We start from the raw sequence: 27,686 nt of genomic DNA on the forward strand, positions 1-27,686 counted from the left end.
AGAGGTCATACTCTGACTTATTTATTTTTCTTCCATCTCGTCTTTCAGGATGTATAAAGATAGTGAACCTCCAGGGCCGGCTAAAATCCAGCCGGAAGTTGTCCGCTGAACTCACCTTCAACTTCCAGATCGAAGCTATAGGTAACAGACGGAAAACAGACTAGCTGATTAAGAAACAAATTATTATCAATTTGAAAAAAAACATGACTTTCTATTAAATATTCTATTGTTTTAAAGAAATGTTCACATATCAATGAGAGATTCCAATTTTCTGGAATAGGAGTCTGTAACACTTTTTCTGATAGGGTGACATGACACCGTCATAAACATGATGTAACACCTGTTATGCACATGAAGGAGTCTTTATGAATGTTTATTTGGTAAATTATGACACTTTTAATGCAAAGTTGCTTTAAAAGTCAATTAAAAGTGCCATATTTGCATTAAAGTGTCAAAGTTGGTACCTCTAATGGACTTTTAATGCGACTTTTAAAGCAACTTTGCATTGAACTTGTCATTATTTACCCAATGACACTTCATGACAACATTCATAAAGACTCCTTCATGTTCATAACAGGTGTTATGTCATATTTATGACAGTGTCATGTCAGTCTTATGCACATCCCTTCACATAAACCATTGCCTAGCAATCTTATCTAATTAACAACAAAAAATTACTTTTTTTCCTGCCTTTTTCTAGGGCAGGAAAAGGTTAGGACACTTTACCCCCGAATAATTAGTCCAACATAAGTATGTCTGTAGACAGAGTAGGAGTTTGCAAAGGAAGACATTTTTTAAGGATCACGCCTGAAATTAACGTCTGCCGTTTAACCTTTTCTTACTTATCCAGCACTGGACTTTCAATTATTTATTTAGTTTCGTGATAAGAGCCTTATTTTTGATAAAAGCAGGATGAATGTCTTCTTTTTCCACAGTTTGTCTTCAGGACAGTGTTCTGGCCTTCTGGAGACACGGCATGCAAGGTCGAAGTTTCAAGACTAATGAGGTTAGTCTGATCTTTTAGAGCTGACCTGTGTTTGAAGAATGTACTTTATTGAACCCCAAGAGGAAATTGCTTTTTCCACTCTGAAATAAAAAAATCAAATCACAGTAGAGTTGTAGAAGAGGTTTACCACTAGCTATTAAGGCAATAAGCATTTTCTTCTCTGGTAGTAAAAACTCTAGCTTTGTAGATTTTAATTAATTGTGACACTCCCGATTAATCACTCTAGACTTATCCGGTCAGATTGTTTTGCTCAGAAACAAGAAGTTAGTAACAGCATCATCATGCCTGTTCAGATTAACCGCTAACTCTAAACAGGAAATAAAACCTAGTGGGAATATGAGGCTCTCTCATTGTAGAGTTTTTAACCAGTCTGCAGATTTCAGTCTTCAAATTTCTGTCCACTTTCTGACTATGTAGAATCTGTTAATTAATAGAATCTAATTAATTTTTTATCTTTTTTCCTAGATCACGCAAGAGATCTGTGACAACACACGCATCTTCAGACTACTAGGATCCGACAGGTGAGGAAGACGTCCAGTTTTACTGTTGCACGTTTTCAGATAGACATGCGCGGTCACAGCTGCAAAATGCTAAGAGTACAAAGTGTAAATCTCTGTTTTCTGTGCAGAGTTCCTTGCAAAAGTGCCCTGAACATTTTCACTTTTTGTGATTTTTACGACGGCAAGCTTTGATGTATTTTATTGGGACTTTATATAAATAACCAAGTATGGCGTGTGTTTGCTTTTTACCTCCCTTTACTCCTGTGTTACACCTAAACAAATGAAATCCGGTGTGATAAATTCCCTTTACGAATCGCTACAAAGGTAAACGTCGTCCACTACGCTGGACTAATAAATGCTTGTGTTCTGTGAACGCCGCAGATGTTTGTTTTTGAGGACAGCGTATTTTTGAAAATCTCATCTAAACTGTTCCATCCATCATCTGAAAATTGAGAGATTGTGGAACAATTACAGATATACTACAATACACATCTATAGCAACTAAAAGGCCAAGAGAATATTGTTTAAATTGTCTCGATTTCAGTCCTCACTGTAATTGAAACACTCATAAATCCAGATATTAGACCTTGAGGTTTGACTTTGGAAACCAATGATTCGGAATATAGTAGCTCCATGTCTTACAATGAAGCTACTATTGTAAGGTACTATTGGGTATTATTGGACCCAATGAACAATTGGGTTCAAGTCCTGACTTGAACCCAATTGAAAATGGACGCCTCAAGCTTGAAATGTACTACACCAGTGGTCCCCAATCCCCTAATTGGTACCGGGCCGTGCAAGAAATAATGAAATATGTCCGTTCTATGTATTGAGTCTGGAGGAGCTTTTATTTTGACAATCCTAAACCGGATGCTGTCGGTTACGTCTTGCGCGCCAACATGAAATCACAATGCATAACACCCTCCACCCCACACCCCCCCTGGTCCGCAGAAAATTTACGAAGGGTTGACCGGTCCGCTGTACTAAAAAGGTTGGGGACCACGGTACTACACCACCTCAAAATCACTCTAAAATGCATTGAAGAGGTTGTAATATGACAAAATGTTCAAATAAGAAAAATCTTCACAGGGTGAGGTTACTTTTGCAAGGTGCTACAGCTTCTCTTAAACCAGTTTTTGGTTTCTTGTCCTCATGGATGTGTGCGAACACAGCCGTTATCAGAACACACAGCACAATTCCCAGACATAAAACGATCACTAGCAAAGAAGTTCTGTAAGAAACAAGCGACAATAAGTTGGGAACGAATGTTGTAGAAATTTCTGTTCAACTTTTAAGCATTTCTTTAAGTGTGAAAAGTCTGACTCGCCGTCCACACACAAACACACCGTTAACATCCTCTCTGCTGCCTTCTCGCTGAAGACGAGCTGATGGTAGAGACCCAGACTCTGAGGACAGAGGCCGCTCTCTGCCCAGGTACAAGCACCGCTCACCAGCTTTTTTTTTTTTGTTGTTCTTTCGGGATTCCTAACAAACTCCTCTTAAACGTTCTGGAAGATTCTGGTGTCTACCTTACTACTGATCCTCTTGAGTCCAAATAAGGGATGATATGTCACGTTACAAGTCTATTACTCTGTTCAAGGTGTCGTTTGGGGTGACCAGCCATTTTTTTCCCCCTCCTCTAAATAACATCCTTCATCCGATTTCTCCATGGGTTGCTGATTGACCGGACGTTCCTACCTTAAATCCTGTTTCTTTATCGTTCCTTTTACTCTTTCGATTCATGGAAATCATGCCGTGTTCTTGTTTTTTTAATTATTATTATTATTATTATTATTATTATTATTATTATTATTATTATTATTATTATTATTATTTAAATTAACTGCATGTGTTTCAGGGTGGTGGTGTTGGAGAGCCGGCCGACGGACAACCCCACAGCCCACAGCAACCTCTACATCCTGGCGGGCCACGAGAACAGCTACTGAGTCCCCACCCCCTGACCCTCGCACCGTCGCCGCAGCGCCGCCTAAACACCCGACCGCTACCGCAGACAAGGGAGCGATGAAACGAGCCGGTAGTCGCTTTCATCCCAGCACCGCAGCTTAACCCCCTCGCCCGCCTGCTTGGTAACGTGACCGGGAGACTAGGAGAATTTGTGAATGCAGATGTTTGCACCCTTTTAAACTGCATCCGTGTGTGTGTGTGTATGTGAAAGGTGTTAGTAGAGGGAGGGACTTCTCTTGGATTTGTTTATGTCAAAGCAAAGAGTCTAAACACTCGGCGTGAAGACGCAGATTCCCACCTTTCCCTGCAAGACTGCACATGGAGTATAGAAACATCCAGAAAACACACCAATGCTACACTAGTTCTTCTTGTAATACTACTGCTGTTTGTGCCGAAGCTTCATAGAAGGGCCATTTTGCCCCAGAAATTCACCTCTGACCCCCTTTTTTTCCTTTCCTCCTCCATTTTTGTTTTTGTTTTAGCTGTCCTTTTATTTATTGTGGCATGGCGTAACTTTACTAACAAGGACGGCTTTCTTCATTTGTCGTAAAATGTTTGTGTAAAAGGCCAAAAAACAAAAACAAAAAAAAGAGACCAGACTAAAAACTCTTTTTTTTTTTTGCCACTTTCGCTAACGATAAATCCCCAGTACCCGTCACTACACCACACAAGTGCTTATTAAACCTTTATTTAATTCTTTGTAAATACTTTTTTTTAATGGCAAAGTCGAAACACTAAAAGAAAAAGTCTGGTTGTGTATATATGTGTGTCAATAGCTGCTCTGTCGAACCTTGGAGACACAAATAAGAGTCACAAAATCTCAAATTTCTTGTTTTGTTTTTTTTTTTATGTTTGTTTTGTTTTCAACGTGTGGCGAGGTTCGGTTCTCTTCAGGTGGACGGCTTCAGTAATCGGACATTTCCTTGCAAAGATATCCCGACGAACACATGCAGGATGCGAATGCTCATTTTCATCCTGCACGTATCATTTCCTGCCTCATCACTTGGAGTTCTGCCCCCTTTCAGTTTTTAACGTTGTTTTATTCAGAAATATTTGTCCTTTTTATTATTATTATTATTATTATTTCCTTTTATTTTATTGAACCACTGGTATTTGAAATTTGCACAAGACGAAATGTGTTTCATAAGCAAATGCGACGTCATGATAGTGTGTGACCGTGTGTGTATGCACAGTGTGTGCCTGTAGATGCAGAGTGTGAACATGGAAGTGTGTGGTGTGCCGGTCTGGTTATCAGGCTGAGGTCACTTTGAAGGAGCAGCAACAAATAAATACAACCCAATAAATTAATAATTTACACAGAAATTACTTTGTTAGTTGGTGTAAGGCAACTCGCATAACCGACAAAGAAATACGCCCCTCCATTTTGATATTGACCAACCCACACCGTCAACACTCCAACGTGCCACGCCCAAGCACTCTTTTCCGATTTGTGCTCTTCAGTAGCGTCGAGGTTTCTGATTAAAAACTACCCACAGCTGAAGTCCGCTCTACTATTTTTTCCCAGCGTACCTCATGACTTCCGATAAACACACGTAAATTGACGTAAGCGTCGCTTCAGATGTGTATTCACTCACAGGCATGAGCTGGTCACAAGTATGATTGCTATGGTACTTGTGACCATATGCATGTTATTTTTTTCACGCTGACTGTCAGCTGGCTGAAGAAAGACGTTTTTAAGCCTTTTCTTTGCTTAAAAAAAATACTAGTCTGTTAAAGATATTTCTGGTTTCGAGAAACTGTTATCGACGTTGGAAGCTAAAGGAGCGCCATGTTTTCAACTCCATCCCAAGACATTTCAAAATGTTGCAAAATGTTTAGCTTTGTGAAATTCTAATCCTCATCTATATGTCCTAAGAGAGGCACGCATGAGATGTAAAAACCTCTTCGTTTAGCTAATAAACCACTTCCTGCCTCGACAAAGCAGCTGGAAGAGCTCTGCTGCCCCCTGCTGGTGTGTTTCTGAGGCTTACTGTTCCTCATAGCCGATGAAACTTGCTGTTTCAACCTTTGGGAGGAGAAATTCTGGGCAGACGTCATCTGTGCTGGCAACTAAATATGGATATGGATAGAAATAACAACTACAGAGTGAAGATTGTCTTTTTTTTACTAGCAGACAAAATATATTTGAAAAAGCTTGAAGTTAAGCAAGTAAATGATTTTTGAAATCCTATAAAAAGTAAAAGCCCCCAAAATGAGAGAAAATAATCTGTAATTGCCTTGACATATGGGGTTCGTTTATTAAAGGAAACTTTCCCCAAGTTCCATTTAATCACAATATTTAGAGAGCTTCTTATTTTCAGTTATCTTTTATTCTGAAAGCATAAACTCAAGACACTCATTGAAGAGATGGATGCCAAACTTATTTTAAATCTAAGTTTAAGCCTCAGTTTAATTTGCAAAGTTCCTTTTATATTAAAACCATACATAAACAAACAATAAAAAAAAAATGATTCAATAACAGTCGCATTTCTTTTACGTCAGACGAGATATGTATATATATATTTTTTAAAATATCACTTAAACATGTTCTTAAACCTTGTGGCCATATATAGATAGTCTACCTCCTGATTTATCTTAGATTTCAGAAGAAATACAAAGTCCAATCTCAGCTGGTTTGTGTTGAACAAATCATGTCTAAATCTCTTTAAATTCTCAAATAGCTCACAGCACCTACATATTGTCTCATAATTTAATTTTTTTTGCCTGAATTTATTCTGGTGCACCTGATTTTTTTAGAATCGCTCGTGGATTTTTCTTGACTAAACTGTTTCGGTTGCTTCATGTTGTTTCTTTTTCCTTTTCATGACTTTTTACCGTATGGGGAAAATGTCCATCAAGAGTTCATGTTCGATGACATTATGCTGTTTCCCAACTTCCTCCCTCTCATATGCGACCCTTTAAAACCAGGTGAAGTCTTCAAACAGCATCTGCTCAACCCGAGTCAAGTATCCTGTAGAATTAATCTGTTTTAAGATGTTTTGGGTACCAGATGTGTGAATTTTCTGGATGAAAGAAGATCTAAGTGGCATAAATATCATCGCGATGGGATTTTGTTTAGTTGGGAGCGTCACCTGTCTGCTGCTCATTAGCTGATCAGTGTTAAGTATTTCAAGTTTTTCCCCAAACTCCGTTTGATCCTCGTCTCCTTCCCGATGTTGAAGGAAAAAAAAAAAAAAAACACAGCAGGTGACGTCTCCTCTGTCGCCGTCGCATCACTTTTGTCTTTGTTTTCATAATGCAATGCAAACGTTATAAAGTGTAAATAGTGTAAAATAAAAATGGGTTTGTTTTACATACTGTATAATTGCCTATATTTTGTTTCAGAAGTGTAACAGATTTATGAGATGACAGGTTAACACATTAAAAGGAAGGAGCTGAAGCTTCCAGCCGTCTTGTGATTTGTTCATTTGCGCCGCCTTAAAATACGACAAAAGTATTTCTGTGCTTTAAAACTTTGAACACAACAACGTGTTATCAGGGATCGGGTTGCCCACACTTTTGAGATGATTTTTTATTTGTTTGTTTGCTTCACTTAATCAAAACTCATTGATTTCTTTGTTTGTTTGTTTGTTTCACTTCACACTCATGCACTACTTAGCACTGGTATACCACATTAAATCCTTCTGAAATACATTAAAGTTTATGGTTACAACAAAACAAAGTAGGCAAAAGTTCCAACGGTTATGAAAACATTTGTCTGGTACTGTGAATTTGAACAGTTTCAGGTTGCAAAGTGCTAATAGATGTTAGCATCTTTTAGTGTTACAATAACTCAACAATCTGCTGATTGGCAGAAGAATAGCCAGTGAGAACTTTTATTGAGTACATTTCTCTCAAGATAAATTTAGTGCAGGATAAACACAAGAACATTGTAATTTCTACGTAGTGTATTTAAATAAGCATTGTAAGCCCTTACAAACATAAACATTGTAGCTGTTAATGTTTCCTGAGTATATTGCAGTAATTCTGGATATAGTGTAACTGAGAGGAACAGAGGAGTCATGTCTGAAATTTATAGTAGAGTTTAAAAAAAATAACAACCTACTGATTAAAAGGCTGAAACTGGCATGAATGGGTTAGTTGGACAAAAAGAAAAACAAAGGAAAATTGTAATTGAGAACAATCATGGGACGAAAGCGCAAGCTGACTGAAAACAAAATTACAACTTGTCATTTTGATGCTATTAAATCAATATTCAATGTTGCAAAGAATTTAAAACAGCTGAATTTAACACATTTTGTGGTTTTGTTTAAATTAAAAAAAAAATATCACTGGTATTTGAACTAGTGCTTTCCTTCAGAAGGAAAAAAAAACAAAAACACGTTTCAATTTGTGAAAAGTTGCTGCGTAGCTCATACAATGTTTGTACAAAGCAGTAAAATACCCACTAAGCACAAGTTATACAGCTGTGCCACGGTTTATCTCCAGGTGAACCAGTTTGGGGGTTTTCATCGACGTTTCATGTTCACCGTTTTGATTTTCTGGTGTCTTTTCTCCTCCCTTCTCCTTCTTCTCATCAGCAGCCCTGTTTGGAAGACCAAAAAAAAGAAACAAAAAGCTTTAGAAAATGTCTTCTATCAGGTGTTCACGATGGCACAATATTTATTTGTACTTTCATTATACTGACATTATTCGTCCTGACTTGACATCTTTTCTAATAGTTGTTATGCCCTTTTAAAACTCACACAGTGCAGAGTGTATCAGTGGTAAATAACAGTGCCTACTTCTTTTTGAAGAGTTTCTTGAACGAGCTCCTGAAGCCTCCCTTGTCCTTGCGACTCCTCTCGCTGAAGGGGGTGTGATTATTTTCCTCTGTTGTGCTCCCCCACTTCGACTCGTCAGCCCATGACTGGATGCCCGACTCCTGCTCAGGTTAAAAACAAGGATTTATTTAGTTTATTCACTCATAAAAAGACACAAGAAGATAAAAAAAGATTTTATTTTCCCCCTTTTTAAACCACCATTGATATCAAAATGTGAATTTATCTTTAGCATACAGTAGCCGTTATTTCCTGGGTAGCTCCTTCTGTTGCCCTACAACAAACCAAACGCCCCCTACCTAATGAAGCCCCTTCAAAAAAAGGCTTTTAATACCATTATGATCCTATACTTAGGTTGGTGTTTTTTTTACATACACTAATGTGAAAAACACCAGTAATGTTATTGGGTTCTAAAGCCTATATCATCTATGTGGAAAAGTTCAGTTCAGGTGTAAACAATTGAAATATTGTGTGCTTCATGCTTGTCTCAATTGGAGGTGGTCTTAATCCCAAGAAAACCTCAAAAGGTGACCTTTTCTATTTTTGTACAGTTGTAACTAAGGTTTCACAAATCTTAAATTGTTGTTTAAAAGAATCTCTGTTCAGTGCAGAAATGTTCACTGACCAGTAAGGAGCTTTTTAACCATTACAGTCCGGAGTCCTTAGAAGACACCAAAATGGCACAGAACCGTAAGCTGTGAATTGGCACCATCTACCACTAGCAGTACAGAAATGTTTTCTTTGTTTTTTCACAACACTAGGTGGAGCCAATTCCTATTGACCTGATTTACAAATAAGCAACAGAACATTCATTTCGGGTGCAAATGACAGATTACATTGCTGACAGTGTTTACTTTCCACAAGGTTTAGGAGGGTGTTTTGGAGAATTTCGACTATCCCAGACGCACTGATGTTGGTTGAGAAGTCCTTCCTCTCTGTCTCTGCTCCAATTGGTCTTAAAGACGATGTTGGACTGAGAGGTTAGGACTCTGGATTTGAGACATGGATTTGAACCTCTTTATGGACTTCACCTTCTGTTCTGGTTGAAATAAGAAGGGATCATCCACAAATTGTCCAAAAGCTCTTTGCGAGTTTAAGCATTAAGAAGTCTTTTCACTGGAACTAAAGCATCTGAGTTCATGACCTGGAATCCCACTCCATGAAGACATCTACTGCTCTACAGCAAACCTGAAGGTCACATGAAGTTTGGTCATTAGCACTACAGCTAATGACTGTGGAAAGTAAGGGTGACTTCTGCGTGTGATGCCTGCAACATCCGGTAACCGTGGTCTGTGACATTACAGCTTTGTGGCTGACTAACTGTCATTCAATTCTGTGATTTCCTGAGAGCAACCACTTCTTTTACAATTGTTTGTAAAACTGGATGCTAGTTGCATGAGGCCACTCTGACTTGGAGGGGTGGATGGTATTGGCAATATATAATATCACTTATATTTCTTGTGATACCCACAATGCTGAGCAGTCCGTGAAGATCTGGACTCTGTTTGTCCGTGTTCCCCAGGGGACTGTGGACTTTATGCGACGGGGTGGAACATTTACTGCCCTTACTGCCCTGACGCTCCAGCTTGGCGTGGCTGCCCAGTCCCATTCTCTGGAGGTGGTCTGACAGTGGTCCCACATCCAGACCACTCACTGTGTTCTCCATCTGCAGGCCATTCAGTGACTTTACAGAAGCAAAAGTTTATTTATGGGCATGTGCATGTTGACCGAAAAATCTATCTACTTAGATGCACTCACCTTACTCTGACGCTGGCTGGCTTGAAGTGGTCGATGGAGATTGCGTCTTGTCATTACAGCTTCATCTGGTGACACACAACCCCGGTTTGGCAGTTTGCTGTAACCATTACCTGGGCTTCCTCCATTGCCAAAGACATCTCGGTTTGTCGGCACATTGGTTGCCACCGCGTGATGGGATCCCTGGGGGACTTTGGGGCACTTCACAAAGGCGATGTCGATGGAGGAGTCAGAGGACGCCGATGAACACTGGTCAAACAGAGATGCGTCATGAAGGGAGACCCCATCTTCATCATAGAGACTCTCCATCCCTGGAGGGTCGGGAGGAAGGAGGAACTCCCCGAGGGCATCGGCCAGAGCCGAGCCGGGCTGAACCTGACGAAATTCAGCCGGTCTGGTGGGCACCTGATTGTGCTGACATGATCTCTCAGACATCTCGCTTTCTGGGATACTGCCAAGACCTAGAGGCCAAATATTGATCAATCAGCTTATTAGACTGCCAAAGGCATTCTGGAGAGTTACTCTACTGCAGTGTTTCTCAGTTTTGGTCCTCAGGAATCGCTGCCCAGCATGTTTTAGGTGCATCGCTACCGCCACAAGCACTACTTGAACAAGTGGGTGAGCAACAAACTTCTGCAGAGGAGATCATGCAGTCATTGGAATCAGATGTTCTACATTAGAGACACATCTAAAATATGTAGGGCAGTAGTCCCTGAGGACCGGAATCGAGAAACACTTCTCTAATGATGTTCCACACCAGAAAAGACCCAACAGAAGAAACTTCACCCAAGTCTCCAAATGACACAAATTCACCGCTGTCCTATATTTTCTCTATTTATGGATAATGGGTTTTACTGTGAATCAGTGGCTTCTCAAGGTTTTTGAAATGGCTTGGCAAGCCTTTCTGAGGATAAAATTTATATCGCATCTGTTATTGAATTTCTCCATTGTGGGCAATGTGTTTGATTTTTTAGCTAATTTCTGAAATTAAATTAAACAAGTTTAATCACTGGTGGTGTCACTGACTTTTGGCACTACGTTGGCCATTAGTCAAACTTGACAGTGCTCAGATATACTTTTGGTAAGTAGTCAGCATGAACGTGGACGGTAAAGCTACGTGAGACATAGAAAACATATTTGACCGGACATCAACTTCTCTCAATTTGTTTCATCTTACTAAACTGAAGGCAGACTAAGTCGACCTGACGCAATAGCCAGCAGCTCTTTCGACCACGTACCCGTTTGTTTTGGATTCCGTGAGTCCAGATGGTGACTGAAGAACGGCACCTGGGATGGCCACTCTGCGCTGTAGCAGCGACTCTGTGGATCTTGACTGTGATCCCAATCCTGGAAGCGGTGGGACTGAATCTGCTCCAGGAGACACTGCTTCCGGCGCTTCACCATGTTAGCATGTTCCCTGTTGAGGAGAAAAGGTCATTAAAATTTGCTTGACGGATTACCCAGAGATCTGGAATGGGCAGCATGCTTGTAATCTGTTACCATCTCATAAGAATGAAAAGCAAAGCAGTTGAAAACACTCACAGTATTGCATTACTGCCAGGATAAGGTGAACCAATGTTGCTAGTTTGAATCCCTCCCTCTACAGTCTTTAACAGCTGCTTCATGTTGGACCTGCTGGTGGAGCAGAACAGATTGGACAAACAGATTTAAAAGGGAATAAATGAAACGTATCCACCGTTATTGCATAAATTGTGTGTCCCTCCTCCTCACCCATACATGGGTGGATAATGGGTGGATTCGAGATTTTAAGATTCAAGACTATTGTATGGATCCCTACAGGGAAATTATTTTAATTTCAAGCAACACAAAAATAAGCAAGTACAAATATAAATAAAAGTGCGTTTGTGGTACATTGTGTTGCACCACAAACGGTACAACACAATCAGGGGTTTCTGTTTCTACTTTTAGTCTATCTTGACGAGTTTTGAAAATACTTTTTTTTATTATTATTACTGTTGGGTTTTTTTTGTTTCTTTTTTTTCACAAATAGAATAAAAAGCAACACAAATGCAGAACTGTATTTAAGATCATTTGTGTTTTATGTACAAAAACCATTTCAGATTTAAACAAATCAGGTATTTTACATTTTAAAATTTATTTTTTTTTAAGATGAAATGCAGTTCAGATTCCTAATAATAATAATAATGATGATGATGATGATGATTTAGCACTGTAAATTAAATACCAACATCAGCTTAATGTTTCAGCTGTGGTGTACTGTCATATGTGTTTTGTTTTGTTTTTTTTGTAAAGAGAAACTTGTCTGGAGCTCCTCATTGGTAGCACGTGTGTGCTGACTGATTATCCCACCACATGTGGCTGTGGCGCCCTGGGTGGGGAGCCATATCCTCTATCTTCCACTGGCTGTGTGGATGCTTTGTGCCGGCCATTTGCTCTGACCTCTGCACCTCCTTGCGGTTGAGCAGCAGAAGCTCCTGGTTGTGCTGAAGGAGGTGGTGGTGCTGCGCAGTGAAGGACCTGAACTGCTGGATGCAGACCAGCAGCAGGTAGTAATCTGGGTGATCTGCATCCGTCTGCCTGAGCAGGCCCTGCAAATGTGTATATACATATATATATATATATATATAAACATTTCAATCATTCAAACATACAAAGGGAAAATTCAGTCTGAACCAAATGATGAAAACACACATTTAAAAGATTTTGTTTAGTTTATTTCAGATCATATAAGACTAATTTAACTCAAATGAACTAACATTGTAGATCCCACCTGTAACAGCAGCAGATATTCTGGGATCCTCTGGACTGGCTGGAGGAGCAGGGTGTAAAGCGAAGGTCTGGATTCATCCCCCACAACGTCACACTGACGGTGGCAGGAAACGGCCAACCAGGTCAAGAAGAGAACAAGTTAGTGTTTTACATAATTCAATCAGTAAGGAAGCACTCAAAGGTGTTTGGCTTTTTTTTTTTTTTTTCTTAATCTTACATCCACAAAAGCAGCGGACTTCATGGAGCTGGACGCCAGCATGGAGACGACGGACAGACAATCTGGAAGCTCTTTCAGGTAGGAGATGTAGAAGTCCAGGAAATCACTCTGAGAGGAGAAAATGTTTTCATTTCGTTCAACTCATGTGATTTTTACCCCCTTCAGCCACAGCTTTGGTTGTAAACCGCTAGAAATGTTGGTTTTCCCAGAAGAAGCCTTAATTATTTCTGCCAATCCAGGTGATCAACAACAGAAAAAAAAAAAAATCATCAAAAGTGAGGAGTGTGTGTAAGCCACGAATGAGAATTAATCAGAGATGCAGTCGAGAGGCCCACGATCTCCGTTCTGTCTGCAGATTATCAAAGATGATGACAACACACGCTTACAGACTAGCAGCAGTTCTGAGACTGAACACAAAGCCATGCCACACCTTTAAGATCATCTGATCGTTTTAAATTTGAACTTATTTCATCATGACTTTTTTTTTTCCTTTCTCAATCTACATATTAGGAGGTTAAAATTATAGTTCTGGATTTGGTGGTTTGGTTAAAAAGTTACTAAGTAGCAAATATTATTTGAGAACTATTTTTACATTTTTTCCCCCCCACATCACAATTACAGGAGATGCTGATTTACGTTGGTTCATCACAAAACATTCCAGTGAAATACATTGTTGTTTGTTGTTGTAACGTGACAAAATGAGAAAAATTAGTGAGTAAAGCCTTTTTTGCGTGGCACAATAAGATCTACTAAAACAACACACATCAGGTCAGACTTCTCTTTAAAAGCATAAAGATTAACAAATAATGTTTTTCCACATTATTCTGTAGAGTCTAATTCCATGTTTACCTCTTTGCTAGTGAGCCTCATGAACACATCTCCCATGATGCCTTGCCACTGACACCTGAGCACGCGCTCCTGCAGAGTGTGAAGGAGCTCCAGGTGCTGCTGGATCAAAAACCGTAAGGAGCTGGGGAAAGGACTGCAAGCAGAAGGGAAAAACACGGGGAATGTTTCAAAGAATAACAGTTTTCTTCCAATGTGATCATTCAGGAATAAGTGAGGTTAAAGTCGTTTAGAAAATCTGGCGTGGAACAGACACTCGTCTTCATCGACGTCCAGGAGCTCCTTATAGACCGAGGCGGGAACAAGCTTTCTGTTTGGCGGCTCGCGCGACAAACGGCAACACGTTAAAGCGAAAGCAGCCATTTTTAAACGCAATTTGTCCGAGTCCAGCGGTGGCTGCGCTTCTTTAGGTCTTCTCCTCATTGGTAGCATGTGTGTGCTGCAGCAATTACAATAACAAGCACTGTCTCGGTAGTGTTTATGACCTTCTTTTATTTGATTTATCTATTTCCTGTTGTTCCATCACCGTAAGCCTTCAAATTAGCTCAGAGGGCCAGTTTGGGAATGTGAAGTGGCTGGCCTGAAGCTTCTCTCAACAAAACACGGCTTTTAATTTTTTAATAAAAAATTTTTTTTATTTTTTTTTTGGAGGAGTGTGCTACCGTTTGTCCTTCGTAGTCGGAGCTTCGGCTCCGTTGAAGGAGATGTTGGCCTTCAGCAGCAGAGACAGATGGGACACGTAGACTCTCTCCGACTCCAGCAGCTCCAGCGCAGCACGTTGTCTCTTATCTGCACATATAAAACCACAACATCTAACACAAAATGTAACTATAAGTCACAGTTACTCTGTAACCTTGTTCTTGCTGCTCAAGATTCCCAACACGACAGAAAGAAGTCTAAAAATACCAAATACGTGGTGAGGTAATTTGAAAGAATCTCTCCATCTTAGAAAAAAAAAATTAAAACTGATTTAGAAATGACACAACAGCAGCAGCAACTTTCATTAAGTTTGGAATTCATGACACATTTACTTCACCTACTTTTACATTGATTTTAGTTACAAACAATTCAGCTCGATTTTTAGATTATTATTTAGTTCATCACTAGCTTTTGAGTTCATTATTTGTACACATTACAAATTTATAAAATTGTCCCATTATTATTTTAGTTAGTATTATTTCAATTGCTATTGTTGATATTATTTATTTATGTGCCTTTGTTGAGTTCCACTTTAAATATTTAACTGTAACCTTCAGATCTTATCAGACATGTTTTTTTTTTTAGATTTAGTTTTAGGTAAACATTTTTAAATGGAAAGCTAAAAGCTATTTGCTAGTTTTAATTTTATTGAGTATTTATTCATTATTATTCATGGTTTTTAAATGATCATTTCTCGTATTTTTTTTCAGTGGAAAACACTTTGCTTTTCTCATTGTTTGTAAAAGCTGAAGAAAAATCTTAAAACAGGAATAGGTGATTTCACCTACACCTTTTTATTTATTTTTTGCCCTCAGAACATGAGGGCACTGCTTATGACAGGCTAACTTGTTTGTGGTTAATAATAGTTTGTAGAAGTTTTACAGAGATTTTTCTTACTGTTTTCAGTCTGATTGTTGGAGATTTCCATCTGGTCTCTGTTGTTCATCTTCTCTCCCCATGACAGAGATTTCTGCTGCTGAGCCTCCTGGTCAGAAGTGGAGGCTGTAAGATGTAAACATGAGCATGAGTAAAAGGAAAATACACATATCGATTCAAAATACTTCCCTCGTGTCTTTATGGCTTGCTGTAAAGGAGCCAGACTTTATCTCAGCATTTCTCCAGGCCTTTGTTGGGTGATTTTTATTTTTTTGACAGTTCTTTTATTCATTACAGCTCCATTTCCACACCATTACAGTTTTTCTGTTTAAGCAACCTAACTCTAAAAAAATATTCCAGTTATACTTGACAGAAAAAATGGGGATTTTTTCCACCAACTAAGTAATTTTAAGAACTACCTCAGGGTTCTTCAAGAAACTCTGCTCTTTTCCAAACCCATATCTCTAGATTTTTTTTAATTTTTTTTTAATATTTTGAACATTTGGGTACAAAACCTCTACCTCAGAGCTGCACAGTGGCGCAGTTGGTAGAGCTGTTGCCTTGCAGCAAGAAGGGACTGACCCGGTCTATTCCCGGCCCGGGGTCTTTCTGCATGGACTTTGCATGTTCTCCCTGTGCATGGTGGGTTCTCTCCGGGTTCTCCGGCTTCCTCCCACAGTCCAAAAACATGACTGTCAGGTTAATTGGTCTCTCTAAATTCTCCCTAGGTGTGTGTGTGCGTGAATGGTTGTGTGTCCTGTTTGTCTCTGTGTTGCCCTGGACAGACTGGCGACCTGTCCAGGGTGTACCCTGTTTCTCACCCGGAACGTAGCTGGAGATGAACCAGCAACCCTCCTGACCCCATTAGGGACAAAGGTGAACAGAAAATCCATGGATGGATGGAACCTCTACCTCAAATGTTACAAATCATGAATCAACTCCACGCTGAAGTTTAGTAATGTTTTACAACTTTGTCTGGTCATATTTATCAATATAATATAAATCAGTGCTTTTTAAAAATATATATGTTTCTTTTTTTTTTACAATTTGTTTGACCCAGTTTCAAACCCTGAGCTACATAAATCTGGCTGCCGAAATGGAACAGTAAAATTGGCCTTTTTGGCGTTTTAAAGAACATGTCTATGTATTTCCGTACTTGTTATTCCTCTGTCCGTAACTCAAACCGTATGATATGAGGAATTGAAAATAAAAGGTCATTTTAAATGCTAATCAATGTTAAAAGGCTGTTATTTTTCAGAAAATGTTATTTTTGTGTTTTTATGTAATGAAGTAAAAATTGAAATCTGAAAGCACAAACATTGTTTTTAAACTCAATTGTTGTGTATTTTGGGGTTTCTAAATGATCAAACAGTTTCCAGATTTTTTCCTGGAGGTATGATGCATTTCTCTGGTCCTGTTTCAGGTCTTTCCTCAATAGCTAATGTTTGTTTTAAGACATATCTTAGGTGACAGTCGTCATCTGCTATGCAGTTATTTTAGGCCCAACACTTCCACCTATTCCCTCCACTTCCCTTCTTTTTTTTAAATTTTTGCACAAACTGCATCATTCTGTCAAGATGGATTACAAAGACTGGAACAAAAATAACAGAAAAATCAGCCAAAGTCCAACAACGATAGCTGAAAGACCTCCAGAGAGCTTGAGGGTCAACACTACCAAGAATGGATGAAAACAGACTCACTTTGTGTAGACGTGTTGCTCCTCTGCGGCGACTCGGCCTGAGGCAGAGTCGGGAAAAAGCTCTGATAAACGCTGAGCTCTGATTGGCTGGGTGTGCAGATGTGCTCGTCCCCGGACGACGCCAGCACGTCTGACCTGGAGCTCTTCCTGCTGCTGGACCTGTAGGTCCGCATAAGCGTAGGAGGTCAGGTTTAGATGAAAGAAGAAAAGGAAAATGATCTCCACATGAATCAGGAGGCACATTGGGTTGCTGCAGCCTTACCTGTGTGGAAGGGGGATTATATCCTTGTTGCTTTCGATCTGCAGCAGCTCCATCCTCCTCTGTGCCTCCCTTTGTCTGTTGGAAGTTTCTCTAATGTGGAACAATGCCACATTCAGCTCCTCCTGTGAACAGATGGCATGTAGAAATGGGACTGACCCGGTTGACTAATTATGTGTTTTGTAGATTGAAAGTGAAATGAAAATCTGCAGCGGATAGCAGTGCTGGTTACTGGCATTTTATATGACCACAACAAAAAAGCTCATAATAACAATTATCATTATTTATTCATCTGAGTTTGATTGTTTTGCACATATTGTTGCTTACATTTATTGTGCCTCCCCTTTTTTTCATCCAGTGCTTGTTCTTCTTCTTAAATCCCTTTATGGTTTCTATTTGTGACTTAATATGCATTGTAATTTCCTTCTGCAGCATCTCTGATGTTATGTTGAGTGACAATAAGGATAATCTGAATCTGAATTCAATTGCCTTCAGTACCATCTAATCAGTAAATTGAGTGTAATTTAATCTCACTATAATCCCAGATGTTCTGTGAAGGTCTGTTTGGTTACATTAGTGAACAATCAGCTCTATTACGACCAAGAAACGAAGCACTCAGGCGCTGGAGTATACTAATGAGTGGAGATGTCTAAATATTGATATGGTCCGTATTGCCAATACTTATACCAATACTTATTTAAGTTTGATATATCATCGAACTTATGATATCTTTAGGTGTTTTTGTGTTTTTCCGGTCAAAATTCTTTCCTAGGTCTGACCAAAATAATGAAAAGTTTATAGGTATCTTCAAAATACTTTCATAACATAGTAATATGATTTCCATGCATTTCTGCCGGCTGGATGACGAAACATTGTCATTTGGGGGCAAATAAAAACAAAATATTTTTTCAGATGAAACTGAGAAAACGCAACACAAACGTAAAACAAAATTTCAAGAGGGAATCTGAAACTAAAGTATATACGATTTACTCTATTCCTTCCCCTTAAAAATTATTGTTGTTTTGTGTTGGCCTATAACATGAAATTCAAATGAAATACATTAAAGTTTGTGGTTGTAACATAACATTAGGTGATAAAGTTAAAGAGATCATCTGAGTAACACTCTAAATCTGGCTCCCAAATGTGGACTCTCTCCTTCGAGAAAGTGTTGCAATGGAGGCCAAAATATGTATACTCACATATTAAACCCCTCGTACAGTGTTAGCCCGCCGAGCAGGAAGAGTGAGGCCGATCCTATGGCTGGACAACGGGAAAGTAACAGTAGTGAACCGTTATTTCCCGAAACCACGAAGAAGAAGAAAAAGCAAAGACGCACGCGCTGGGAACGCGTACCGGGTGAAATACGGGTCCACTCGAGCCCTTTTTTGACTGTGAGATGGTTTTAAACTTTGTACAAGTTTCAGACCCACATTTCTGCCTTTTTAATCTACAGCGGCAATCATTTTCACCCTGAACTGAATTAGTTTTCGGTTCGTGTTCTAAACCATGTTACAGAATCCTGTCTGCGGCTCCAAAAATAGAACCTGCACATGTTTCTGTTTTACTCAGTCTTGCACCTTAAATGTGTTGAGAGAGTTCTTGAGGCCCATTATCTTATCCTCCACTTCAGTCTGATGTGCGTGGAGCTTCTCCTCCAAAACGTGGTCCCTCTGTCGCAGATCGCCCAGCTCGGCCACAGCCGCGCGGAGCCCCTCGCGCAGCTCCACCAGCAGGCCCTGCACCTGGATCACACGGAGAAAGGTTAACACCATCTTCCCAGGATCAGGTTAAAGGAAGAGTCACAGTAAAACAAGCAAAAGTAGTAACGATTAGTTATTAAATCAAGTGTCTATGTGTATAAATAATGGAAAAGTTCTGTGATTAAACAGTACTAACAACATTTCAGTGAATATAAAGAAACACTTTTTTCAAGCACTGTGCATAAAAGTGGAAGTGGTATAGTGATGTAGGTAGTGTGGCCTTCTGCTCAGAGTGTCACAGTCTGGGGGCGAAAAATAGAAGGTTTTCTAAACATAGTGACAAAGTATAAAGTAAGCAACAGAGTTTCTTTCTTCCTGACCACACCCCTTCCTCTCTTTCTTGCACATAACTCGGTCTCTTAATGTCTCTTGGCTCCGCCCACTTTGCTGAGATTCTTCAAAATTTGTCATGGGAGAGGTCTAGCTTACACAGGGGGGTTAGTTGCACTTTAAGGACTGACTTTTGACCTGTGAGCACATCATGGGCTGTTACCATGGAAGTTGGTGTCTGATTGAAAGCACCACACTATTGTAGACCTGATATCTAATGTTTACACTTTTGAGAGCGGCTATAGATTGACCAGGAACTGAAAATAGCCCAGAAATGATTGTACCTTCTTGACAGATTCTTTACAACAGTTTGTGAAACATGTTTACTATCAGTGAGAAATGTGAGTTCCTAGTTTTTATCAATTTATTTTCATCAATATATTTGAAATCAGTGGTGCTAGTTCCTGACATCTCCGTTACTTTATAAATTGTGTGTGTATAAGGAGCGGCCAAAATGGAGGCTGCCCGACGGCGACGTTAATGCAAGAACCGCAACTGGTGCCAGCGATTTGAATTTTTTTATTTTTTTTGACGACCGGTTGTTTAGTTTTTATGGTTCTATTTTGTAAAATAGATTCTCAGTGTTTTTTGATTTCTTTGAAAAAAACCGAATGTTGTTTTGTTTTGGTTTTTTCTCTGTTTATTTCACAATTCACAACCTCTGTAACCGCCTAAGTGTGTTTGATAGAGTTTCGTGGAGTTTCCCTCTGGAGTCTATGGGTCGTTCAGGTTTTATCTGTTCTCATTCAGTCTTTCCAGTGAAGGACTTTAAGTATGAACAGCCTTCCTTCATTTAAAGCCAATGTTTCCTACCCTAATCCTATACCAACACCAGCCTCTGTCCACTCGGGTCTTCTCTTGTGGTTCCATTCTTAGTTTTCTCGTGTCACTGATTGAATTTACTCGGTGGGGTTAAGTGAATCAGCTCATGGGAACATTACGTGGGCCAGGCAGCTCTCTTTCCTTCCTTCCTTCTATCTTTCCATCTCTGTGTTGTTCTTGCTCTCAGTCATGTGAAAGGCATCAGGCAGGAGGCTCAATAGAGCGTCTGTCCTGCTTGCCTTTGGTTCTTCCTTCAGCTGACACTGATCTTTAACGTCCCACTACCTGGAGGCTGACGATCGGATGAGGTTTCAGGAAGTTCTCCATATGTCTCTGTTTGTGTTTTCATCTTTGGCTAACATAAAGTTTAGTTTCTCTATATTGGCAGTACCCATAAACACTAACCAGCGGGCTTCAGTTCATTCTTCCTTCCACTGTAGTGTAAAGGTAACAAAGTTGTTTTTTTGGTTTTTTTTCCCACTTCATGGTTGGTGACTAAGTCATAGATTAGTGGTTCTATATTCATTTATGACAAGAAACTCCAGCATGGATTGTGTTTTCTTTAAAACTGATGTTGTGGTGTCTTAAAAACGGCAGAATTTTCTTGGCCTTCGGTTTTCAGAAAAAAAAAGAAAAAAAAACAGTCCAGCTATCTAATAACGTCACTACAGTTTCCAACCTCGGAGCCACAGGGCAAGAATGGCAACAGATTGACTTTTTTTTTTTTGCAACTTGTGACAAAAATGTGGGCTTTGGATGGACAGACGGTCACCTCTGATGGTCTCAGTTGTTTTCTGTCAGAAGATCTCTCAGTTGAATTTAACAAAGGTTTTCTTGAACAGATTTTGAACCTTCTCTACTAGATAAAACACAGTAAGTGATTATTTTTAAAGCAACCTGAGGCTGCGGTAAGCTTTAAAGAAATACCTGACTCTCTTCTGACTTGTGACACAACAGTTTTTTCTTTTACTTATTTACCTTAGAAATCTCCTGGGGACATTTTTCCACACCTTCTGCTGTATCTGCAAGAAGAAAAGCTATGTAAATCAGCAGCAAAATACCAAGAATTGGAGGTGTAGCATGAAATACTATTGATTCCCATCAAGATCAGAATTAATAACACACTTAATGTGAACCCAGGATCTTATTTTCTACATTCTGGCAAGAAAACATAAAATCTGAAATCTGAACTACACTAGGGATGTTGAAGGGTTCCCAATGCCTGCATGGCTGCTGCAGGCATAAAAAGTGTTGACCACACCAACCACACTTGAATTAAATCCAATTTACTACTTTACTTCTGTGCATATATACACATAAGTGCACATACAAACGTATGAATTATATTTAAATATATATTAAGAGCAATATTAGTGGTGTAACACTACCCAAAGGGTAAGGTATGTATATCAGCTTTAAAATCACTGTTTGTTTTGATATACTAATGGGTTATACTAATGTATGTGTGTACTTCTGTGTTTGTTTGTTTGCATGGAATAAAATATTATGCCACATTCAGTACTTTAACACATTAACACCTTTGAAAATAACATTCAGCCCACGTATTAGATGTCATTTTCATTAAGCTACAAGGTGGTTATTTTCATTTAAAATAAAATAAAAAAAATAGTCTGCTCATTAGCTTGCTTTCAGTATTCAATGTGGAAAGGATTTATTTGGTAATTACGTCGTTTTATTACCTTAACTACAACATCAACAGTCAAAGACACACAATACATTTGACTATTAGGCTTCATCTTTAGGCCTTTCTGCAACTTTTTACATTAAATATTAATTAAGTACGTTTTTCAAAAAAGACGTTATATCCTCAGCGAATAGATTCCCTTATTATTAGGCAGCTGATGAAAAAAACAGCAGACTCAGAATCACTTGAATAGTAGATAATAAGACACGTATGACATTTTTTTTATGGATAAAGATGGACTTTATGATAAAGAGTTCTGTTTTGACTTTAGCAATGTATTTCTCTGTTAGTGCCTGTGCATGCAGCTCAGTTCTCCATGAAGCACCAACCTTCTGAGATCACAGGCCAACTCACATGGATATCGTCCTTAAACAATCAATTAACTGATTGTTGGTCAATTCCACACATTTATCAACCGCAATACAACAAATGTATCACTTATTAAAGCAGACCAACACAGTATGTGTTTTAATGTGGTAAAATTACTTACCCTAGACCCACTAGCGGAACAAGTCAGAGTCGGGCCAGGGGGCGGGGCTAATGACCGGGCCCTTTAAACCCAGATAATAAAGGTCATGATAATTTAACTTTACAACACAGATATGCCCGCAACAGTGGATCTTACAAGTTTCACTGTTAGAATAATTATGCATTATCATTCTTACATTGGTAGTTTTCCTATGACCTTTAAGCTGCAGCTGCTTCCTAATCTAGAGATGCTCCTTAAAGAGCCTGTGTGTTAGTTGTGTGTTAGTTCTGTGTTCACTTCTTTTTATGTTTAGAATAACCCTCATTTGATTTATTACCTTCACATTCCATCCCTGCCCTGTTTTGTAATAAAAGACTGGTTCTGATGCAGAGTCAGAACGCGTGGTAAACACCTTGGAGAAGTGGTTTGCTATGTTTTCTCCTTTTGCAAAAGACCTTATTGAAAACTCACTAACGTTGTCTGTGGTCGTCTCTTTATGAAGGTTTGAAAAATACCTATCATTCACCAACACAGAGAGCGACTGTGTCATTCTGAAATCCATCTGACATGAAGTACAACAGAAACATCAGGCTACTGGTCACTAATGATGAAACAATGCAAATTCAAATCAGTTCAGAACCACGGATAGCGTCGTTCTTGTAAAGTTCTTTAGCAACTCATGGTCAACCTACTACCGGTATATAATCTACTGAGGCACCATTCTTTATAATGTGACATATATCATATTCAACAGAAGATGGCCCTCTTTCTCCAGCTCTCATCAGACACGATAAAGGCTTGAGTCCTTGAAATCATATTCTGCCTCCCATCTGGGGCCCCCCTAGGCCCCTGGCTGGGGGTCCACCACACCCCCCAAAGCTCCGCCCTTGCTAGACCATGACGGATATTTTATCCCACAAAAGTTGAGATAGTTCGCTTCACCGGTCATGGGAAGGGAGTTTAGCTCCCTGACTGTTAGTCAGAGCACAAGTTTGTTCTTGATGTTTTTAAACATGCCACTTATCAGTCAAAAGCATTTTTCTTACTACCAAGAAATGTAATTGTCAAAGACGAGTCTGCGACTTTCAACTAGATCAAAATTTTATGTGCAAATGCAAATCCTTTTTGGACGGATGGCTGCACAATGCTGCCGTTTGTCGCCTAAAATGCCACTGCACAGCTTGGGACTACTGTCAAAACTGCAGAGGGCCATCTCAAATACGCATGATACATATATCATCATGCATAATTGGCTAAGCCCGCTGGCACAACATACTGCAAGTCTCTGAGCGAGCTAAAGAAAGTGTATCAAGTGTTCAACAATCGAGCCTTTCTGTCTGTGGGAACGCGGCGTGTCAAATTTCCTGTGGCAACTTGGGGTCGTGTGCTTCCCTTCAGCTTCAGAAAATTGGCATCAAGATGTCACAACGTGCCACTGTCCTGAAACAACACTTCAAACATTTCAAATAAATATATAAAAGAAGAAAAAAAACATGTTCTTGGTGATCCAGTGCGCAGGAACATGTGATTTTATTTTAAAGGACCTGTGTTTTTTAAATGTCACAGAGATTTAAAAGATTAGTTTTTTTTAAAAAGTTTCCTGGACGACACAGACAGGGATACAAATGAACTAAAGGTCAGTTACATCAACAATAGTAGCACATGCATACTTTTTCAGCTTTTGTGTTCAAATAAGTTAAGCAAAACATCTAGAGACAGATTACTTTTCCCCGTAAGTCTTTTAAAAATCCTCAGCAAAACTCTTCTTTTTCATGTCAATGTCCATGAGACACAGTGAATTTAAATGCTTTTTGTTTTCTAAAGTCTGTACAGACACCAAGAAGGAAATCTGCAAATGGTGTCAAGTTAATTAGCTTAGTTTCCTAACTGGAAGCATGAGATTTGATTCCTGTGAGTTTAAAACAAGTTTTATACCAATAAAATTTAATTGTAGAACATTAAAAGCCAGCTGCAGCTGAGCGAGAGTCAGGCCTACTGCAGATAGTGAACTCTAAATAACACTGTCATCACCATTTAAATGGAAAAATGAGTAAGGATTATTGTAATCATGAAATGAAGTGTTCCAATGACACATACCTGAGGGACACCATTTGCTTCAGTAAGTGAGTCAGAAGTGAAGTTTGTTGGCAAAAGGTAATTATCAAAAGCTGCATGTGAGATGCCAATGCTTATTAGTGTTCTTTACATGCAGTGAAGGCAAATTTGATCTTAGTTTTCAACATTATATTCACAAATTTCTTTTTGTAAAGTTAAAACCGGCAAACTAACAAGAGCTCATTTTTCTATAGAAATATCAAAAATGTGTTTCTCATACACATAATCTTGTAAAACAGCTTTTGAAAGACGTGAGGAGGATCTTGGTAACGGGAGTCAAGGCTAACATGCCACAGAAAGAACAGAATCCTTAAGCTTGCAATAATTTATAAATGTTTTAAATCAGAAGATACAAAACGGCCATAAGGCACAAAAAAAACAAAAAACAGTCAAGTAAATTGACCTCCTGGTGACATGAGACGCTGACCCAGTTGTATATCGTATCTGCATGCTTCTTTAGTTCTGGGTTCCTGTTTACTTGAACTGGAACCTTTCCAAAGGATCCACGTTGTTTATGTTTCATATTTTTGCCCTGCATTCAAAATCCGGCACTGATTGCATGAAGTTTCCACCATGTTGGACAGAAAAAGCCTACATGTTTGCTGTATTGTCTTGTTTTTTCTTGCAAACTGCAAATTTCCATAATAAGTTTGTTTTGTTTCAATTATGAAGAAATAAAAAATAGGATATTGTCTCACATCTTCATATCCAACAACACAAGAGAATATTTTATATGTTTTAAATTTGCCTTTAATGCACTGGATTGAAAATCCATCCATCCATTTTCTTTACACCCTTGTCCCTAGAGGGGATGGGCTGCTGGTGCCCATCTCCAGCTAGCGTTTCAGGCGAGAAGCGGGATCACCCTGGACAGGTCGCCAGTCTGTCACAGGGCGGATTGAAAATACAAACTATATGGAAATAAGCAGATGTATCTCTTGCAGCTTTGTGATTGGACACTCTGAGTTCTCATTGCTTGCTAAATGGAGAAATATTTTACCAAAGAATACCAACAACTTCACACCCTGGCAACAAAGATTACATGTCAGATAACTCTCAAATCAAGATTTAAAGAAATACTTAATATCTGAATAAAATCTTGTGTATTTTAGCAACTCTCAAATGTGAGCAGTGTCTATAAATCCTTAAACAACATATTGTTGTTTTTTTTCCATACTACAGCTTTGGCTTTTCTACTTTAAATGACTAAAGTTTTCATTTAAACGAAAGACTATTTTTCAAACAACTACCTTCGGGCAGATCCTCAAGCTTCTCCTCGGCTTCTGTTCCATCATTCTCCATCTTCAGGTAGTCCTTCTGAGCCCGGTCCAGCTCGGTTCTTGCAGTTCTCAGGTACCTCGTCCGGCCCCAGATCTGACTTCAGCCCGTTCCTCACCAGTCTTCTTCTCTTCTGAGGAAGTCTATCATCTGCTGCAATCTCTCAGTTTCTCCTTACTGGACCATGTGAGTCCTGTGATTCCCCGTTCTGTACAAAAAGCTCCTTGTCTCCGGCTGGTTGAATGGATAGAGGGTAAGAAGATCAGAGGTGGAGAGGGAGACATTTGTTCACCATACACTCGCAGACTGTGTAGCTACTGTATGTCATTAGACGTAAGGAGGCGTGACTGGTTGTTATTGAGGATGATTTACTCGGAAGTGTGTGGGACAGAAAAGAGAGGTGGTTGCCAGTTGAAGGTTGAATTAAGCTGCAGTGTCGGGACAATGATGGATGTGGTTGTAACGTGAAGATCTGCCAACGCATTCTACTGAACCATGGAGGAAAAGAAGTCCACCTGCCGCATCCGAGCATTAAGTTCAGTGGCAATTGGGCCCTGCACAGGACAGTGAGGGGAGCTGAACAGGTCATCAAAAACAGAACCAGCAGATTGATGACTGAAATGCAAATCAGCTGCTGGCCACTTATGTACTTTGCATAACTGCACTTGTTTTTTGTGTGTGTGTCTGTGTGTGTTTCATAATTTACTGATTGGTTAAAGATGCCAATCAAACATTGTCTTGTTTGATTTTATGCTATGGATTGTATGAGATCATTTTACGCAGTGATTTGAGGAGAACTAGAGATCATCTGTTCTTTGTTTACCTTCTCTCAATCATCAGACTAATTATTGCGGCTGCACAGTTTGACTAAAAAACGATGTTTGCAGGGGCTTTCTAGAAATAGCTACACTTGTCAAAGATTTTTATATCTTGTCATATAATCACCGATCATGTACATATTTTAATAGGATTTAATGTGATTGCTTTATAATCTCACAATTAAAATCTAGGATGTGTTTTTTTTTTTCCTTTACAAATAAAATCTGACAGTGTTCAGGCCTTCTGAGCCAACACTCAGTTGCATTTTGCTGCAGTTCAAGTTGCAAGTCTTTTACAGTTTGTCCCTGTTTCTGAACTGCTGCGGTTGCCACAGAATGTGTGAGCAGTGACTTTCAATTCTCGCCACAGATTCCTCAATTTATGTTCCTTGATGCTAACCACAGCATTGAAGCTCTGGCTCAAAGGTGACCCTTCTGCCCCAGTCATGCATCTTGACGTATGACATGATGCTGCCACCGCCATGTTTCACAGTGAGCATGGTGTGCTGCTTACATGCATGATGCACAGTGATAGTTTCCCCCACATAAGGTTAGATAAGCGAAAAAGTTCAGTTTTGCTGTCACATGATGAAAATAAGTGGGAGCACACGGCTTGTGGTAAACTGTAACCATGACGTCTTACCAACCTCTTCAATTAACACTCTGCTGCCCAGGACTTTCATATTAGAAGATTTTAGATTGACCCTGGAGTTTAGATGTGAATTTATTTCCATGTGTTTGGTCATTGAATAACCGGTGAGAATTTCTTACCCCACAGCTGTCTCTCCACTGTTTTTCATCGTGTTTCCGTCCGTCTCTGATCATATTTTTCCACCCATTTCTCGGTGGTTTGGACAAAAAGACCCTGAGACATCACAGCTGCTCCTAATCTTCACAAAAAAACCTGTGTTTTGAGGTTACATAATTCCCAACTCATCATTTGATTCTGCCGTTACATGTGAGTTTGCAAGAGAAGAATGCACTCTTCATTTATCTCTGTACAAAAAAAAAAACAAAACAAAACTTGTGTTTCTT

The 27,686-nt window shown here is 39.3% G+C and overlaps 2 protein-coding genes across 13 annotated transcripts in view; one reads left to right on the forward strand and one right to left on the reverse strand.

Moving 5' to 3' along the window:
• The window catches only part of LOC122842434 (mitogen-activated protein kinase kinase kinase kinase 3-like), a 52,638-nt gene extending 45,763 nt beyond the window's left edge, over positions 1-6,875 (forward strand). For 6 of the 10 annotated variants that reach the window (XM_044136287.1, XM_044136292.1, XM_044136290.1 and 3 more), the window contains 5 exons: positions 49-141; positions 936-1,006; positions 1,472-1,527; positions 2,887-2,940; positions 3,365-6,875. In XM_044136287.1, coding sequence (XP_043992222.1) covers positions 49-141; positions 936-1,006; positions 1,472-1,527; positions 2,887-2,940; positions 3,365-3,452 — 362 coding nt within the window. In that variant the 3' untranslated portion in view covers positions 3,453-6,875. The remainder of the gene's footprint in view (positions 1-48; positions 142-935; positions 1,007-1,471; positions 1,528-2,886; positions 2,941-3,364) is intronic. The other 4 variants (XM_044136288.1, XM_044136294.1, XM_044136296.1 and 1 more) reach the window with 1 other exon arrangement.
• Positions 6,876-7,276: 401 nt separating this feature from the next.
• Positions 7,277-25,963, reverse strand: arhgef33 (Rho guanine nucleotide exchange factor (GEF) 33). Of its 3 annotated transcripts, none has more exons than XM_044136299.1 (17): positions 25,806-25,963; positions 21,245-21,288; positions 18,932-19,096; positions 17,358-17,479; positions 17,097-17,254; positions 15,418-15,522; positions 14,484-14,610; positions 13,825-13,957; positions 12,976-13,083; positions 12,760-12,852; positions 12,429-12,577; positions 11,550-11,639; positions 11,246-11,424; positions 10,011-10,468; positions 9,724-9,936; positions 8,217-8,356; positions 7,277-8,017 (listed from the first exon to the last, which is right to left on the reverse strand). In XM_044136299.1, the coding sequence occupies exons 1-17, from the start codon at positions 25,855-25,857 to the stop codon at positions 7,891-7,893; spliced, it is 2,463 nt and encodes an 820-aa protein (XP_043992234.1). In that variant the 5' UTR covers positions 25,858-25,963; the 3' UTR covers positions 7,277-7,890. The 3 variants fall into 3 exon arrangements, with proteins under 3 accessions (XP_043992234.1, XP_043992233.1, XP_043992235.1); XM_044136298.1 differs by having other exon boundaries at positions 11,550-11,642; XM_044136300.1 differs by lacking the exons at positions 18,932-19,096; positions 21,245-21,288; positions 25,806-25,963 and adding an exon at positions 18,554-18,723 and having other exon boundaries at positions 11,550-11,642.
• Between the last annotated feature and the right edge of the window lie 1,723 nt (positions 25,964-27,686).

The sequence above is a fragment of the Gambusia affinis genome, linkage group LG13 (assembly GCF_019740435.1).
Source record: "Gambusia affinis linkage group LG13, SWU_Gaff_1.0, whole genome shotgun sequence".
NCBI classification, from domain to species: domain Eukaryota; kingdom Metazoa; phylum Chordata; class Actinopteri; order Cyprinodontiformes; family Poeciliidae; genus Gambusia; species Gambusia affinis.

Coding starts and splice junctions, on each gene's coding strand:
- arhgef33 (XM_044136298.1), bottom strand. CDS start 25,857: ATGGAGAATGATGGAACAGAAGCCGAGGAGAAGCTTGAGGATCTGCCC. Junction 21,289..25,805: donor GCTTGAGGATCTGCCCGAAG/GTAGTTGTTTGA, acceptor TTCTTCTTGCAG/ATACAGCAGAAGGTGTGGAA. Junction 8,018..8,216: donor AAGAAACTCTTCAAAAAGAA/GTAGGCACTGTT, acceptor TCTTCCAAACAG/GGCTGCTGATGAGAAGAAGG.